This window comes from Melitaea cinxia, chromosome 23 (assembly GCF_905220565.1).
Source record: "Melitaea cinxia chromosome 23, ilMelCinx1.1, whole genome shotgun sequence".
In the NCBI taxonomy this organism is placed as follows: domain Eukaryota; kingdom Metazoa; phylum Arthropoda; class Insecta; order Lepidoptera; family Nymphalidae; genus Melitaea; species Melitaea cinxia.
Window position 1 is genome coordinate 4,019,121 of NC_059416.1, and position 15,412 is coordinate 4,034,532.

Here is a 15,412-nt window from a genome sequence, read left to right on the forward strand (position 1 = left end):
TTTCAAAATGTCACAACGTGTTCACAATAATTAATGACCAAAAATAAAAATAATTGAAGATTAAAAGAAGAAAAAAAAAAAAAAAAAACTTATTTACGGCTGATTTTCAATGATTTAGTCAATAGTACTAATTAAAAATAAATTTTAGAATTTGAGAAAAAGGAAACCATTTACATCTATTTTTTATCAAGTTATATAATAAATAAATAAAGTATACCTGCAATCATTTGTAATGTCGGCTTTTATGATAAGACTAAATTACAATGTCATTCTTTACAATTAATTAATATATTATAATATCATTACCAATAATTAGTTAAAATTAAATATAATTAATTAAAATTAAATAATTAATAACGTCACATTATTCTGACCATTTCAATTTAAATAGAGAATAAAACACAAATTAAATTATTACAGCTGATTTAAATCAAATATTAACTGTTCCGATTTATAATATTTCCATGCTTTAATCTTATCTTTTCAGTAATAGTAAAAAAAAAATAAAGAACTTAAAGTCGTCAATAAATGTAACTAACATTAATCAAGATTTAATATATAATAAAATTATACTACATCATTTGAGTCATTAATTTTAATTACTTTTTTGAATTTTGTCAACTTGTCACTAAATATATCAATTTCCAGAGTGGATGTAGCTAGTTTATTGTATTCTCGCACAAGTCTATTTATGGGAGAATTTGAACCTAGGTTAGTATAGCTGCGTTTCACTGCAAAAGGCTTGTATTTACCATGTCTCGGTATTCGAGTGGGTACATAAATATCTAACTTATTCAGAAGTTGAGGGCAATCAAGTACGCCGTTTATTAGTTTGTATAAAAATACTAAATCGTGCATACGCCGGCGATCCTCCAGCGAAGTCATTTTGAAATGTTCGAGCCTACTACGGTAATCTCGCAGATATCCAACATTCTGGCGATACGCCAGAATCCGTAAAAACTTTCTCTGGATTCGTTCGATTCGGTCTATGTGAACCCTGTAGCCTGGATTCCATACAACAGAACAATACTCCAGGGAACTTCGGACTAATGCGTTATATAGTAAAATAATAGTGTCACTCTGTTTAAATTCCCTTGTGTTTCTCAGAATGAATCCAAGCATTCTAAGAGCCTTAGCAGAAATGGCATTAAAATGCGTGTCAAAGCGCAAGCATCTATCCAGAGTGATTCCCAAATCACGTATAGTTTCAACCCTTTTAAGTGGAGCGTTGTTAATTCTATATTCATAATCATCACAGTCTTTCCTTAATCTATGCCTGGAGAACCTTATAACGCTACACTTGTTCACGTTTAATGTCATCCGATTTTTGTTGCACCAACTCGCCAAGCCATCCAAATCGAGATAGATATCTTTTTTTAATTGTTATTGTATATATATATTTTTTTTTTATTATAATTTAATGAGACATATCATGCAAGATATTAATATTTTGTACTAAAACATAGTTTATATTATTTTTAAAAGAGTTACTGCGGAGTTTCTTCCCGAATTACATTCCGAATCGGTGGTAGCTTCACTCTTAAAAATAATAATCAATTTAAAAAAATGTTTATTTGTACAATGACGATTTGAATACAATTATTGTTGATTTTGATTTTGAGATATTTCGCATCGCTTGCGCAATGACAGCGTAAGACATAGGAAAATTTGGATAATAAGCCCTACCCCCATTCCTCCCCGGGAGCTCTGGTTACCTTGCTCGCAACAGGAACACAACACTGCTTGAAAGCAGTATCATTTAGCTGTGATCTTCTGTAAAATAGAGGTTCCCCGGTCGGACTGCTCCAGATTTTGACCTGAATATTTCCTGCTATGCCCCTATCTCAGTTATAATCAAAAAACTTCAATACAGTCTAATCAAATATTAAAATGAGACAAGTGTTACAGTTTCAAATTAATTACAAAAAAAAAAGGATTCAGTGATTTTATGTCCATTTATTTGTTTAAAATACCAACCCTCAATCGTAAGCGAAAAATAACATCAATTGTTTTTAGTCCCTTCGCATTTTTACAATGAATAAAACGAATTAAGTCTTTCAGCGGTTTTAGACTAAGCGGCTTAACTGAACAGATGAACAAAGTCGATTTTAATCATCTAATCTTCTGGGTTAATTGTTAGCTCGTTGCTTAGTACGATTTATTATTAGGGCTTATTATCTGTCATCGTCAAATAAATACTGGAAATAATTTAAATTTATAAGTATTTTTTTTTATTATTGATCCACGGGCTCAAAATGCCCATGCCTTCTATTAATCATGCATGCATTATAATAATACCACAGGCGATTTTTCTTTATTACTACAGATCGACAGTCCTGTGACTGCCTAGTAAAACTAGGACGTGGTCCGACGCTGACGGTTTTTTTTTTCCTTACTAAATTCTGTTTATGGATAAGTATACACATAATTCCTTTCTACTTTCTAAACATTATTTTTCTTATCTATGTCTATATTTGCACTTATTTGCTAGTTATCACATATGTACACTTATTTCCTAGTTACCATATATGTACACTTATGTTCTACTTACAATGTACACTTAACCTAAGTTACTGTTAGTAAGTGATTTTTTTTCTTTTATATATTTTTTATATATAGTTATTATTTATATTTGTCTATTTATAATTTATCTATTTCTATTATTTACTTAAATTTCACTACATAATTATTTATTTATCTATTTATTTATTTTATTTTATTTTATTGGTACATCCACAGAATACATATAAAACATTAATTTATAAGTATTGGGCTAGTAGATCTTACTTAATGTAATTGTTAATTAACATTAAAATACTGTTTATTTTAAAAACATTCTAATAATCACAAACTATTTTATAATTACTTATTAATTATCTGTGATCACTGACGCTCTGAAAGAAGATGGTTATCACTAAAACAGCGTAAGACAGATCCTAACTAAAAGACGATATCATGAGCCAAATATATCGTATTTTCTTTGTTATTTTTACATGTGTTCTCTCCATAGTATGCGTAGAGATTAGTCATAATAGAAAATTCATTAATAATTTAATAAAGATCTCACCAATATCATGACTAAAATAAGAGTACTAAATAATAAATAAATAAATAAATAAAAATGTTTACAATATACAATACAAACTTTCTACGAAATTCGTTAAATTTTTGAACTGGAATTTTGAGATAATATTGTACGAACTAATTGTAAAGAAGAATGTAAATGAAAATTGACTTCATAAATAAAGTTCGTACGAGAAACTTTTTGCAGACCTCACAGATAAGAATTTCTTTTGGCCTCCAATTTATTATCAGAATGAACGATATTAATACGATATATAGATGATACGTATAAAACAATTAAATTATTGTTATTTTTAACAACTAGCGGGACAAATAAGGATATTGTGGTAATATGGAGCAGTAACCGTAACTGCATCATCACTACAACAATACATTTAATAAAAATTTCTCATGTATTATTAAGTAGGTACCTACCGAAGCTAATAACAAATAAAAATTAAAAAATCATAGTCGTAAATACAGCCAGAGACAAGCTGTGTATGTCAAGCGATCCGCTACACTTATTGTAAAGCCAAGAAATCGGAGAGATTAACCCGTTTGCAACTAAACTATTCTACGAAATTGTAATCTATACAAATAAATAAAATTGGAGTGTCTGTTTGTAATATTAAAATAACCGCTTTTTACTAAATGCATATGGATGTATACATGGCACATATACCAAAATGATATTCTGTCTGTCTGTCTGTTTGTTCCGGCTAATCTCTGAATCGGCTGAACAGATTTTGACGGGACTTTTACTAGCAGATAGCTGATGTAATAAGGAGTAACTTGTGGCAATTTTTTTCGTAATATTTTAATTTTGTAACTCTGTGAGCTGAACAATATTTTTGTTTTAATTCCACGCAGACGAAGTCGCGGAAACAGCTAATATAACATAAAACTGCAATACTCAAACAGTCGCTTACTTCAGTAAAAGTCACCTTCATTAATATTAGTCAAAATATCTATTAATATTATGTACGTAACATAAAGTAACTCTAGATATAATTACAGCTAAATTCTAATAAGCTAATTTTAAAATTGTTTACTTAAACTTTAGTCAATTAGAACTGCATACTTTGTGATAAAATTCAAAAATAAATAAATATTTTAATGTCGAATTTTGTTTTTATTCCTTTTAAAATACTTTGTTTATTAAGTAGCACAAATATTTAGACCAGTAAAAGTCGGGGAAAGTGAAAAAAATATAAGTAAGTAACTAAGTAGTAAATATTAAAGGGTTATATAAAAAAAAGAAATACGCAATGCAAAATAATTATTACCTAACACAAACATAAGTTGCCAACATTAGAAACAGGCGAAAGTGTGTGTATGTCAACTATATTTATATTCATATTTATTTATGTCCCTGATAGGTCGTACGAGACACTACATTTCTTCAAAATCACGGCCAGCCATTTTACATAAATACCTTATAAGCCTAATACGGTAATAACAATACTGTTATTATTATATTCTCGTGCAAAGTAGGGTAAGTGGAATTGTAATTAAATTAATAAATGTAATTAATTTCAAACACAAAAAAGGCTAAAAATTAGTAACAGACCTGACGACACAAATATTCGTCAACCGTTATCTAACCTGACCAAACTTTGCAAACGTGTAACAAAAATTGAAAAACAGACATCACCCACGCAACAAGGTTTCCTTAAAAATGTAATCTTTTTGACCATATTTTTAACCGACTTCAAAAAAAGGAGGATATTACTCAATTCAACCGTATATATATACGATTATATATATTTATGTATGTTCGGTGATAACTCCGTCGTTTATGAACCGATTTTGAGAAGTCTTTTTTTGTTGGAGAGGAGATATCCCTAGTTTGGTACCATGATAAGGAAACCAGGATCTGGTGATGGGATACCAGAGAAATCGAGGGAAACTCTCGAAAATCCGCATAACTTTTTGCTGGGTGTACCTATTTTGATGATTTTTAATTTAATCGAAAGCCGATGTTTATCATGTGGTCACATTTAAATTTCATCGAGATCTAATAACAACTTTTGGAGCAATCTTTGATAATTCGTATTTACTTGAAAATTTTTTCAGCTACCTACGTTGTATTACTTGTTACTGATTGATATAAATGAAGTCGGTTTTTCTTCGTTTGCCTGCAAACATAATTATATTAATACAATTTAAATCATTTCTTTTTTACATGCTACGAGATACATTTTTATAGTATTTAGGGAAGATATCTGCCAGCCTGTCATGGGGCAACGTTTTGGATTAAGGTACGACCCTTCTCCTACATAGAGAAAGAAGCCTATGCCTAGAAATGGGATGTTACAAGTTGAATCAATCAATAAATCAACGTTTTTTTCATACATTTTGTCATTTTTTTATCAAAATAAAGTAACGTATATTGGTAATTAATAAATGCAGTGAAACTGTCCTCAATCATGTGATATCTGGATGGTTGACTACAGAACACAGAAGCCTACTAATGTAATATAGATACGTATAATAGTAAAATAATTCGATCCGTCCACAAAAAGGTTGACCGTAAAGTTTTCTTTAAAATCAAGCTCATAGCTATTTTATCAACACTTGATAAAATTATTAATAATTGCTTTGCTCACAAATTCGAAAAAACCGTCTTCAATTACATCGACAAATAATATAACGTATGTCGACGAAAAAAAATTATAAAAAAAACTTTTTTGGAAATCGGTTAAAAACCAGTTTTTTTTAAGTAGCCATACTTCAACCAATTAATTTCTACTCCCTTTATGTACACACATAGTTATTCCTGCCTTTATTACAATCTTACAAACTTTAACTGTAAACGGATAGAAAATATTGATTATGTAACGTATCCAGGTGTTAAGATAGACGCTAAATTCTGTTGGACCTATTATATAGATTACACCTGTAAAAAAATTGTAAATGCTTCTATATAAATTATATTATTTATGTTGTAAAATACCAATTTCTGGTAAAGCACAACAACCGTACCAGCTCGGTGCCCGAGGGTAAATACGAAATACCTAAGGTAAAGAACTACTTTTGTATTAGAACCTTTGAAAAAAACTAATATCTGTTGAATAACTATGAATACTTGCTCAACGACCTCTCCAAGGATATCCGACCGGAGATATCATAGATTAGAGATATATCGATTTAATTATTTTTTTTTAATTATAGTAATTTTAGTTGTATAGTTTTAGGAAGAAATTATGTCCTATATAAATCTATAAATAATTTAAGAATAATTTATAAATAATTCAATGATAAATAATCTACAGTTAATGTTAAAAAATATATTGTATTGGACCACATTGATATTTAATATTTGCACACCGTAAGGTAGAACATGTTTGGACTACAATAATATTAATCTTATACAACTTCAACACCATGTTCTTAAAAATAAACAATTATTATTATTATTATTATTATTATTATTATTATTATTAGACAGGAGATATTTTAGATTTGTGCCTATTTCTGACTTAAAATACATAATGTATGGAAACCACTGACTCCGCAGTCAAACTGATTAAACAGTTTTGCGGAACTTTGTTGTATTCGTTATGATTTTATTAACTAAAATATATATATAACAATATGCGTATTTACAATATGTTGTAAATTATATAAATTTAACACAAATACCTGATTGTGGTGGGAAACGAACCCGCAACTTATGAGCGAAACGCTTTCCGCCCAATTCGCCCGTTTCAGTCACTGATAGCTGTGCCAAATGCCGTTCAATGAAATGACTTCTCATACTTTAGATTTTCTGAGCTTGTTGACTAACATATGATTTAAACAATTGTTTTAATGTTAATGTCTATAATTGAAATTGACTTACCGTGACAGTTTTTCAGATTTAGAAAAGCTATGGCACGCTTGTTTACAGTCTAATTTTTGCCGCCTTCCGGCCTCCTTGTGAAGCTTTATAAATAAATCAACTGTCATATTAACCTGTCAACTTGGAAAATGGATAAATGAAAATCTTCCTTGTGAGAAAAACTCCAAGTCTCTAGAGATCTCCATTATAGGTTTCACAGTAGCAGTATTTTTTAAAGGAACTTATAATAACTCATGTATTAAACAAACTTAACGTAGTAGGATCGTAGGATCCTAGATAAATCGAGGGAAACTTTGGGAAAATCCGCATAAATTTTTATTGGGTGTACCCCGCATAAATTTTTATTGGTGTGTGTGTTATGTGTATGTTTATCATGTAGTCACATTTCAATTTCATCGAGATCTGATTACAACTTTTGGAGTAATCTTTGATAATGCGAATTTACTTGACTATTTTTTCGTCTACCTACGTTTTATTACTTGTCGATATAATTGAAGTCGATTTTTCTTCGTTTGCCTGCAAACACAATTATTTTCGATACATTCCAATTACGATGATAAGTTTGTACCCACACTCTATTATTGTGGTCGACTATTTTGTAAAGGTTTCAGTTTTAAAAGTTTTTGTGTAACCTGTAAGTGAAAAACTATTTTATTGTTTATAAATCTGTATTTTCTATTATGGAAATGAGAGTAAGATTATATCTTATTTCTAATTTGGTTATTATATAACAAGTATAATTCAGACCATTTCAACAAACAGTGTAATTAAAATACTTTTTTCATATTCTAAAAGTGCCTTATGTTCAAAATTCTTTTTATAACCTTAAACGTCCATGTCAGCGTTTCGCTAAAGTGACATTTTTTTGCTAGCCGTTTTCAAGCTGAATAATGATTCGAAAGTACTTAAAAGAGCCTATTTGAACTCAGCGCAATTTGAATTCCCCTTTCTTTTGTCCCGGAAAATGAAATGGCCCTATTGAAAATATGACTAAATTAAAAGCCTCGTAAAGGTGAACAATAAATTTGGAACAACATAACCAAGCCGAGATAAGGTAATATAATATGTCAATTTAACTGTTGGTAGATTTAAATCTGGATTGGCGACTAAAGGAAATCTGAAATATGCACGTTTTTTAAATAACTTCTTAGCATGTGAATATTCATCATATCATCATCACTTCATCCTGTCGCAGTCCACTGCTGGAAATAGGCATCCATAAGTTTGCGCCAAAAATGGCGTGAAATCATGTATTTTGCCCATAGTCACCACGCTGGGCAGGCGGTTTGGTGACCGCAGGGCTGACTTTATCGCACCGAAAACGCTGCTGCCCGTCTTCGGCCTGTGTATTGTAAAGCCAGCAGCAGCATGTGAATATTAAATGTAATTAATAAATAAACATGTTTACATGTATATATTTGGCAACCAGCAATCAAAAAGCATAGCATACAATTCAACGCACATTCACACATACATATTCTCTAGACGTTACACTATATACCGTTAGCTATGTAATAAACGTCAATGAGACTGAATCGTAATGAAAAATCCAGTATTATTTTGTCTTCAATCTAAATTAAATACTTTCCCAATTATATTACTTTTACTTATAAAAAACCTCACTTTCACTTCACTTATAAAAAACTTATAAAAAACCTCGAACAGTATAAATTATCATAAATTTCATTACGGCAGCACGATCTTTGTGACTCGTAATTTGACTGGGATGCTGCTCTATACAACGGTGTATTATAGTAATATTAGTAATTTATATTAAATATATTAAAACAAGATGACTATCGCGATTTCGATATCGATTGGATTGATTTTATATTTTTATATTTTTTGTTGGGGGAGTATTTTATAGCGTATACAAGTGTATAATTTGGAAATCATTATTTTATTTAGTTATAATTGTTAGAATAGTTCTATAAAGTAAAACTAGATGGCGCTGCCCTGTGTTTAAACATGCTAACGTTTGGTTTTGTAAATTACATATAGTTTAAGAATTCTTTGACGGTTCGCAGGAAAATGGACACAAAGTGCCAATCAAACCACTAAATGCAAATTCATGCGACGTTTCGATCCTTTACCATCATCAGGCATCTAAAATACATACTAATATTGAAGAAAGTTATACAACATTAGTTAATCTATACACCAACAAAACAAATTTGATTGGCACCTTATGTCCACTTTCCTGCAACCGTCAAAGAATACTTATAACAAAATGGACACAACGATAAATAATAGTTTAAGAATGTTCTTAATAACGTTCTACACGTTTTCCGGGTATATGGTAGTTTCATTGCCCTGGCTCTATCGACTGAGAAACAACAAGTTTAAAATAAAAATTATATACCACAAGAAAGGCAAGCGAACGGCCACTTGATGTAACCTAAGGAACTCTAATTAGTAATTACCTTACTCACCACAGAAACAACAAAAAACGTCAAAGTAGAAGAAAAGTTATTAAAGCATACGTTTGTATGTAGAAATAGATCATTTTAATCAGTTCAGTCAATCAATCAGTTTAGGAGGTGCGGAGAAAAGGGAGGATCCTCCACCAGACGGATGTTGCGTCTGGCGGGCTTCTGGCCCCCGACGGTTGTTGTCGGGTTCTTGTATATATACTTAACTAGCTGTGCCCGCGGCTTCGCCCGCGTTGAAAATAGTATGTCACAAAGTTTTCCCGGCAAACTTCCAGTGAAACTCTCATTAAAATCGGCTCAGCCGTTCCGCAAACCTTCCTCTTGCCAATCATGGAGCCCTCTCTCCAATGGTGAAACCGCATGAAGTTGACGTTCAGTAGATTTTGAGCGAATCGATCACATACACTTTTGGGGACTTGGTTTTATAATACACTAACTGTTGCCCGCGACTATGTTCGCGTGGTTATTAAGATATGTATGCATTATAAAATATTTATTTAATTATTTCTGATAGTAAGTAAATTTATTTTTCACTTTTTAGTTTCCTGTTTGAAGTCGGGTTTTTTTGTTAAGATATTTAACGCAAATTGTTTTTTTTATTTCAGTCAATCGTTCAAGTTGAAATCAATCAGTTGAAATGCTTATCAAACTGAGTAACTTTTTAAAAGGCACAATTTAGTATAATTTAATAGTTATTTTTATAAAACCTCTCTATACACCACATTTTTAGTTTTATTTTCAGGCTGTATATGTTTTATACAAACTATCAACCCCAATTAAATCCCCTTAGCGGTGGAATATCGTAAAATCCGTTCTTAGCGGACGTCTGCTAACTATAATCTACCTCCCTGCCAAATTTTATCTTTGTGCAACCTGGATAGATAGACCATCTAGTAGTTTTTGAGTTCTCGTAATGAGTGAGTTAGTGACCTTTCTCTTTTATATATATAGATTACGATGCATTATTTGGACACCTCCTCACCATCAATAGAGCGTCATCATCTTCTTGCCCTTATCCCACTTATGTAGCGTCGGCACAACATGTTTTCCTCTTCCATTCCTCTCTATTATTCGTCACTTCACTGCTTACTCCTTTCTTTCTCATATCCTCACTCACACAATCCATCCATCGCTTTTTCGGTCTGCCGATCGCTCTTCGTCCTTCGACATTCATCCCTAACATTCTTTTATCGACATAGCGGTCATCCCTCCTCATTACATGCCCATACCACGCTAACCTATTGCTCCTCATTTTCTCTGTCACGGGTGCTACTTTCAAACTTCCCTTATATACTCATTTCTAATCCGATCTTTCCTCGCTACTCCACACATCCATCTTAGCATTCTCATCTCGGCTACGTGCACTCTTCTTTTGTTGCCCAACATTCTGATCCATACATTACGACATATATTTTAAATTTCAAGTCTATAGAGCATATATTTTAAATTTCAAGTCTCTTACTTCAAAAACATAAGACCCTCATACAAACTTCCAACCCCGCTTTATCCCCTTAGGGATCGAGTTTCGTAAAATCCGTTCTCGACGGATGTTTACGGCCTATAAGAAACTTATCTGCAAAATTTCAAGTTGCTGTTATAGTTTCTGAGATTTCGTGATGAGTGAGTCAACCTACCATCCCCCATTTTAACCCCAAAAGGGCGTTTATTTCTAAAGATACATTATTTAGGCACCTTTTCACCATCAATGGAGCATACATTTTAAATTTCAAGTCTCTTACTTCAAAAACATAGGACTTTCATACAAACTTCCAACCTCCGTTTTACCCCCTTAGGGGTCGAATTTCGTAAAATCCGTTCTTAGCGGTAGTTTACGCTGTATAAGGAACCTCCCTGCTAAATTTCAAGTTTGTAGGTGTTATAGTTTCGGAGATTTCGTGATCAGTGAGTCAACCTATGATCCCCCGTTTTAACCCCAAAAAGGGGTTGATTTCTAAATATTCATTATTTGATCACCTTTTCACCATCTATAGAGCTTACATTTTAAATTTTAAGTCTCTTACTTCAAAAACATAGGACTTTCATACAAACTTCCAACCCCCGTTTCACCCCTTTAGGGGTCGAGTTTCGTAAAATCCGTTCTTAGCGGATGCCTAAGTCTTATAAGGAGCCTACCTGCCAAATTTCAAGTTTGTAGGTGTTATAGTTTCGGAGATTTCGTGAAGAATGAGTGACCTTTCGCTTTTATATATATTATAGATTACTTTGAAAACTCTGATAGCGCGATGTAGCATACGTCAGTTTTTCTCTAATTACGTAGTTTGTAGTCGTTCGTATTTCGCGTGATAGATGTCGCCACATCCTTATTATTAACATAGAATTTAATTTCAAATTTATCAGTACAAAACAATATGTCCGTAATAGTTTCACATGTCGAGACGCTAATCTGATAATCTTAAACATTAGAGACGTTCGTAAATAGCAAATGTGTTATTTTCTAATTAACTAAGAATTATATTAAGAAAACCATTAAAACCGGTAGAAAATCTTGGTAATCCGACTAAGTCCTACTATCTTCAATTTATCCCAAATTAAATTGCTTGCTATCATATAACATAAACAAGAAACAGTAAGTTTAAGGCAAGTAATGGTTTCAAAAAGAAAGAAAAGTATGTTTGTGTCAGCTCCGACAGACTAGAGTTTTCTCCTTATGAACGATTATCATGTTATTTCAAAATTAAATGCCTGTATTACATGAATCAAATAAAAATTATTTAAAACAATAAAACTCTAAAATCAAAACGTAACAAATATGACATTAAACTCTTACGTATTTATTTATTGTTATTTTTAAGTTTTTTTATGCATTAAACAAATAAATAAATAAAAATAACTCATGTCTTGCATAAACGGCTAAAAGCTTCGCGAAGCGCCACTCTCAGTGCGCAACAGTTATTTACACAACTACACTCCCAATATTTTATTAATTTGTTAAGGAGTATGCTTCAAAAACTTGTATTGAGGCTAGACATGTAATAAAATTACGCTAGTATCTTCGTTCATTAGTAACTCAATGTAAAAACTCACGCCGAGGATTTATATTGACATTCACTCGTTAATCAAAATCGGGCAAAAAAGTTCAGATAATTTGTGAAGTACACTAGACCGCTTTCTTTATTTACAGTTTAAGCATAAAATTCGACAAATTAGGATAAAAATTATAAGAATATTTAGCACAATTTCAATAGAGTTATATATATATATATATATATATATATATAGTTGAATATTTTGGTATTGTTTTGCTACTGTAAGCGGTAGTACAACATTCTTCTGGAGAACGTCTCCTGATGGTTAGACTATTCCAAGGAATGCTGGTATAGCAATAAATCAGTTCACATATACGAAAATTTACTCTCTATTTATTTTATCAACTACTACGTCTAAATTTATCAACAGAACAAACAAAATTGAATGAAAATCATTCATTGAGGTAGGCCACAGCAAAAAAAATATCTCGCTCAGAGTGTGGAGCAGCCCATCTGAGGAAGTACATCCTTACAGAATATCTCACCTACATACTAGTGCTCTCGAGAAGTGTTGTGTTGAGGGTTAGGGTCAGCAATCCGTTTGAGATACTTCTAGTTATCTATAGGCTACGGTGACCACTTATTATCAGGTGGCACATACGCTCGTTTGCCGACCGAGTCGTAATTTTTTTTTCACTAGAAGTTAATTGAGCTTATAATGACAGAATATTTTATTACATTAAATAGAAGAACAACATTTAAATTTATAATAAAAAACAATTAATCTTACAATCGTAGCACTATGAACTTTTCAAGAGAATAATAAATAAATAAATAAATAAATTTTATTGTTTTCATTAAATGATCGCTGTATGCGGACAACGTAAATTTGATTTACATCGCTATTAGGGTGCGGTTATTATAAATGCCAACAAGTTTTATTCTACGCTTTATCCTAAGCTGCAATTTTGATTATTTATGTGATGAAATAGCTGTATGATTAAAATTTTCGGGCAAATTTTGTTGTGGTTATAACTTTCATCAACTACGATCAACTAAACAGACCCAGCATTGATGCTTGCGTTTAGTTTTAATATATATATTTTTTTTCTAAATATTGCCCACAAAAGAATGCAAACTCCGTGTCAGGGTTCCTGAAATGTGTACATATATGTGCCATATATAAAAACATACGCTCAGACCTTGAAAAATATTTGTATGGCGCGACTGCTCGGGTGACAGTCAGGTGCTATGTGTGACCACTTCACTAAGCAATAATTAAAAACAACCGACGACTTAACGTACTCTTCGAGGCACGGTGGGGAGATACATGTTGTCATGTGCGGGGATCGAACCCGCAACCGCCTGCGCAATAGCCACAAACCAGTGATGTGACCGTTGCTCCAACGCAGTCTCATCCTATATTATATTTAATTTTTAAATTTAATCTTGTTAATATCTTTACTGGTATTATTTAAATAACGCGATGAGTACGTTAACTAATTTCATATTATTTATTGAGCAATTAAATCTTTTTTCAGAACTTTTTTCTTTCATTTTCGTCAAGTAATATTATTCAAATAATTGACGTCATTAGCAAACGTCTATTTAAAGAAACAATAGTGCCAACTTTATTTCCAAACTTAAATAAAATTGAAAGTTTGAAAAAACTTTGAAAAACAATAGGTATAAATTTATTAGAGAAATATTTTATTAAATTGACCAACAACTCAGACAGAAACAGAAATAAAATTGAGTTTACGATATATAAATGTTTTGAGTTCTGTGGAATCAGTGTAGTGGGCCAGGGGACTGCTAGTCTTCTTTTCTTTAATTCTTATTATTTAATTTGTACGATTTTATTTTGTGTTACCCACACATTAGGGAATTCTAAGCATTTTTTTTAAATATCATATCAAAAAATCGTGTTCCAGCCGGTATCGAACCTACATCTCAGACTCACCGGGTCGGTGCTTTAGCCAATTAAGCTATGAAACAATGTACTCGCTAGGGCGAAATTTTTGATATGATGATTTTATATTCGGTTCTAAGCGACCGCGGCGCCGTCTATAGTGGGTCCTTTACTGCACTCGTAACTATTCAAAGTTTTATATTACAATTATAATTCTTCGACAGGAGACGACACCATGCTATTTTTAATTCTTATTATTTATCTTTGTGTTACCCACACATTAGGTAATTCTAGACATTTTTTTATCACCGCGGTCGTTCCATAGCTTAATTGGCTAAAGTATCGACACGGTGAGTCGGAGGTGCAGGTTCGGTCACGCTGGAACGGATTTTTGACATGATATTAAAAAATATTCTCTTCTTTAAGTATTATCTTCTCTTTTTAAAGGAGAAAAGGGTTTTACCCAGCTATGGCACATTTATGGATGGTACTTTATTTTAAGGCAAGTATAGCGCAACTAATAGTAACGCGACGAGTCGGCTTGCTTTTGAGCGCTGGCAGGTGAAACATGCGTTACACCATTCTCGGCGATTTTTCCGCATACAGGGTCATAGGAAACGTTGTGCTACGTCTACGAAAGTCGTCAAAGAGAGTATACTGATGTTATTTTGATATTTAAGAATAACTATGTATTTTTTATCTTTACTAGGTAAAAATTACAATAAAATATTCATTTTCAAGAAAAAGTACTAATGTTTCCTACTGAAGCATGCATGTATTTTCAATGGTATCAAATTTTTCTCGTTAGTATCAGTTATAAAAAATAGACACCCAATTTCCACATACCGACCCTAATCAATCTATACAACTCATGTAAATGAGGGTTGACAGGGCGACAAGTTATGACATGTCGTTTAATAGATTTCACTCTAAACACAATATTGTAAGGATTTATATGATGGATGGACTCTCACATTACAGTAAACAAAAGTAGGATTCAAGCTAGACTACATTTGATCTTACTAATCTTGATGATCGGATGATAAATGACGGTACTCTTCACACTTCTCTTCTCTTACACCAAGAACCAATTAGGTAATAAATAATTTGCAACAGAATATTTTCTTTCTCATATATTAGACAAGAATTAGGTTAGGTTAGGTATTGAGGTAGG

General features: G+C 31.8%; 1 protein-coding gene across 1 annotated transcript; it reads right to left on the bottom strand.

The window, feature by feature from the left end:
* Positions 1–567: 567 nt before the first annotated feature.
* On the bottom strand, positions 568–1,320 carry LOC123664948. Its single transcript, XM_045599313.1, has one exon. It carries the CDS (start codon positions 1,318–1,320, stop codon positions 568–570), a length of 753 nt encoding a protein of 250 aa, XP_045455269.1.
* Between the last annotated feature and the right edge of the window lie 14,092 nt (positions 1,321–15,412).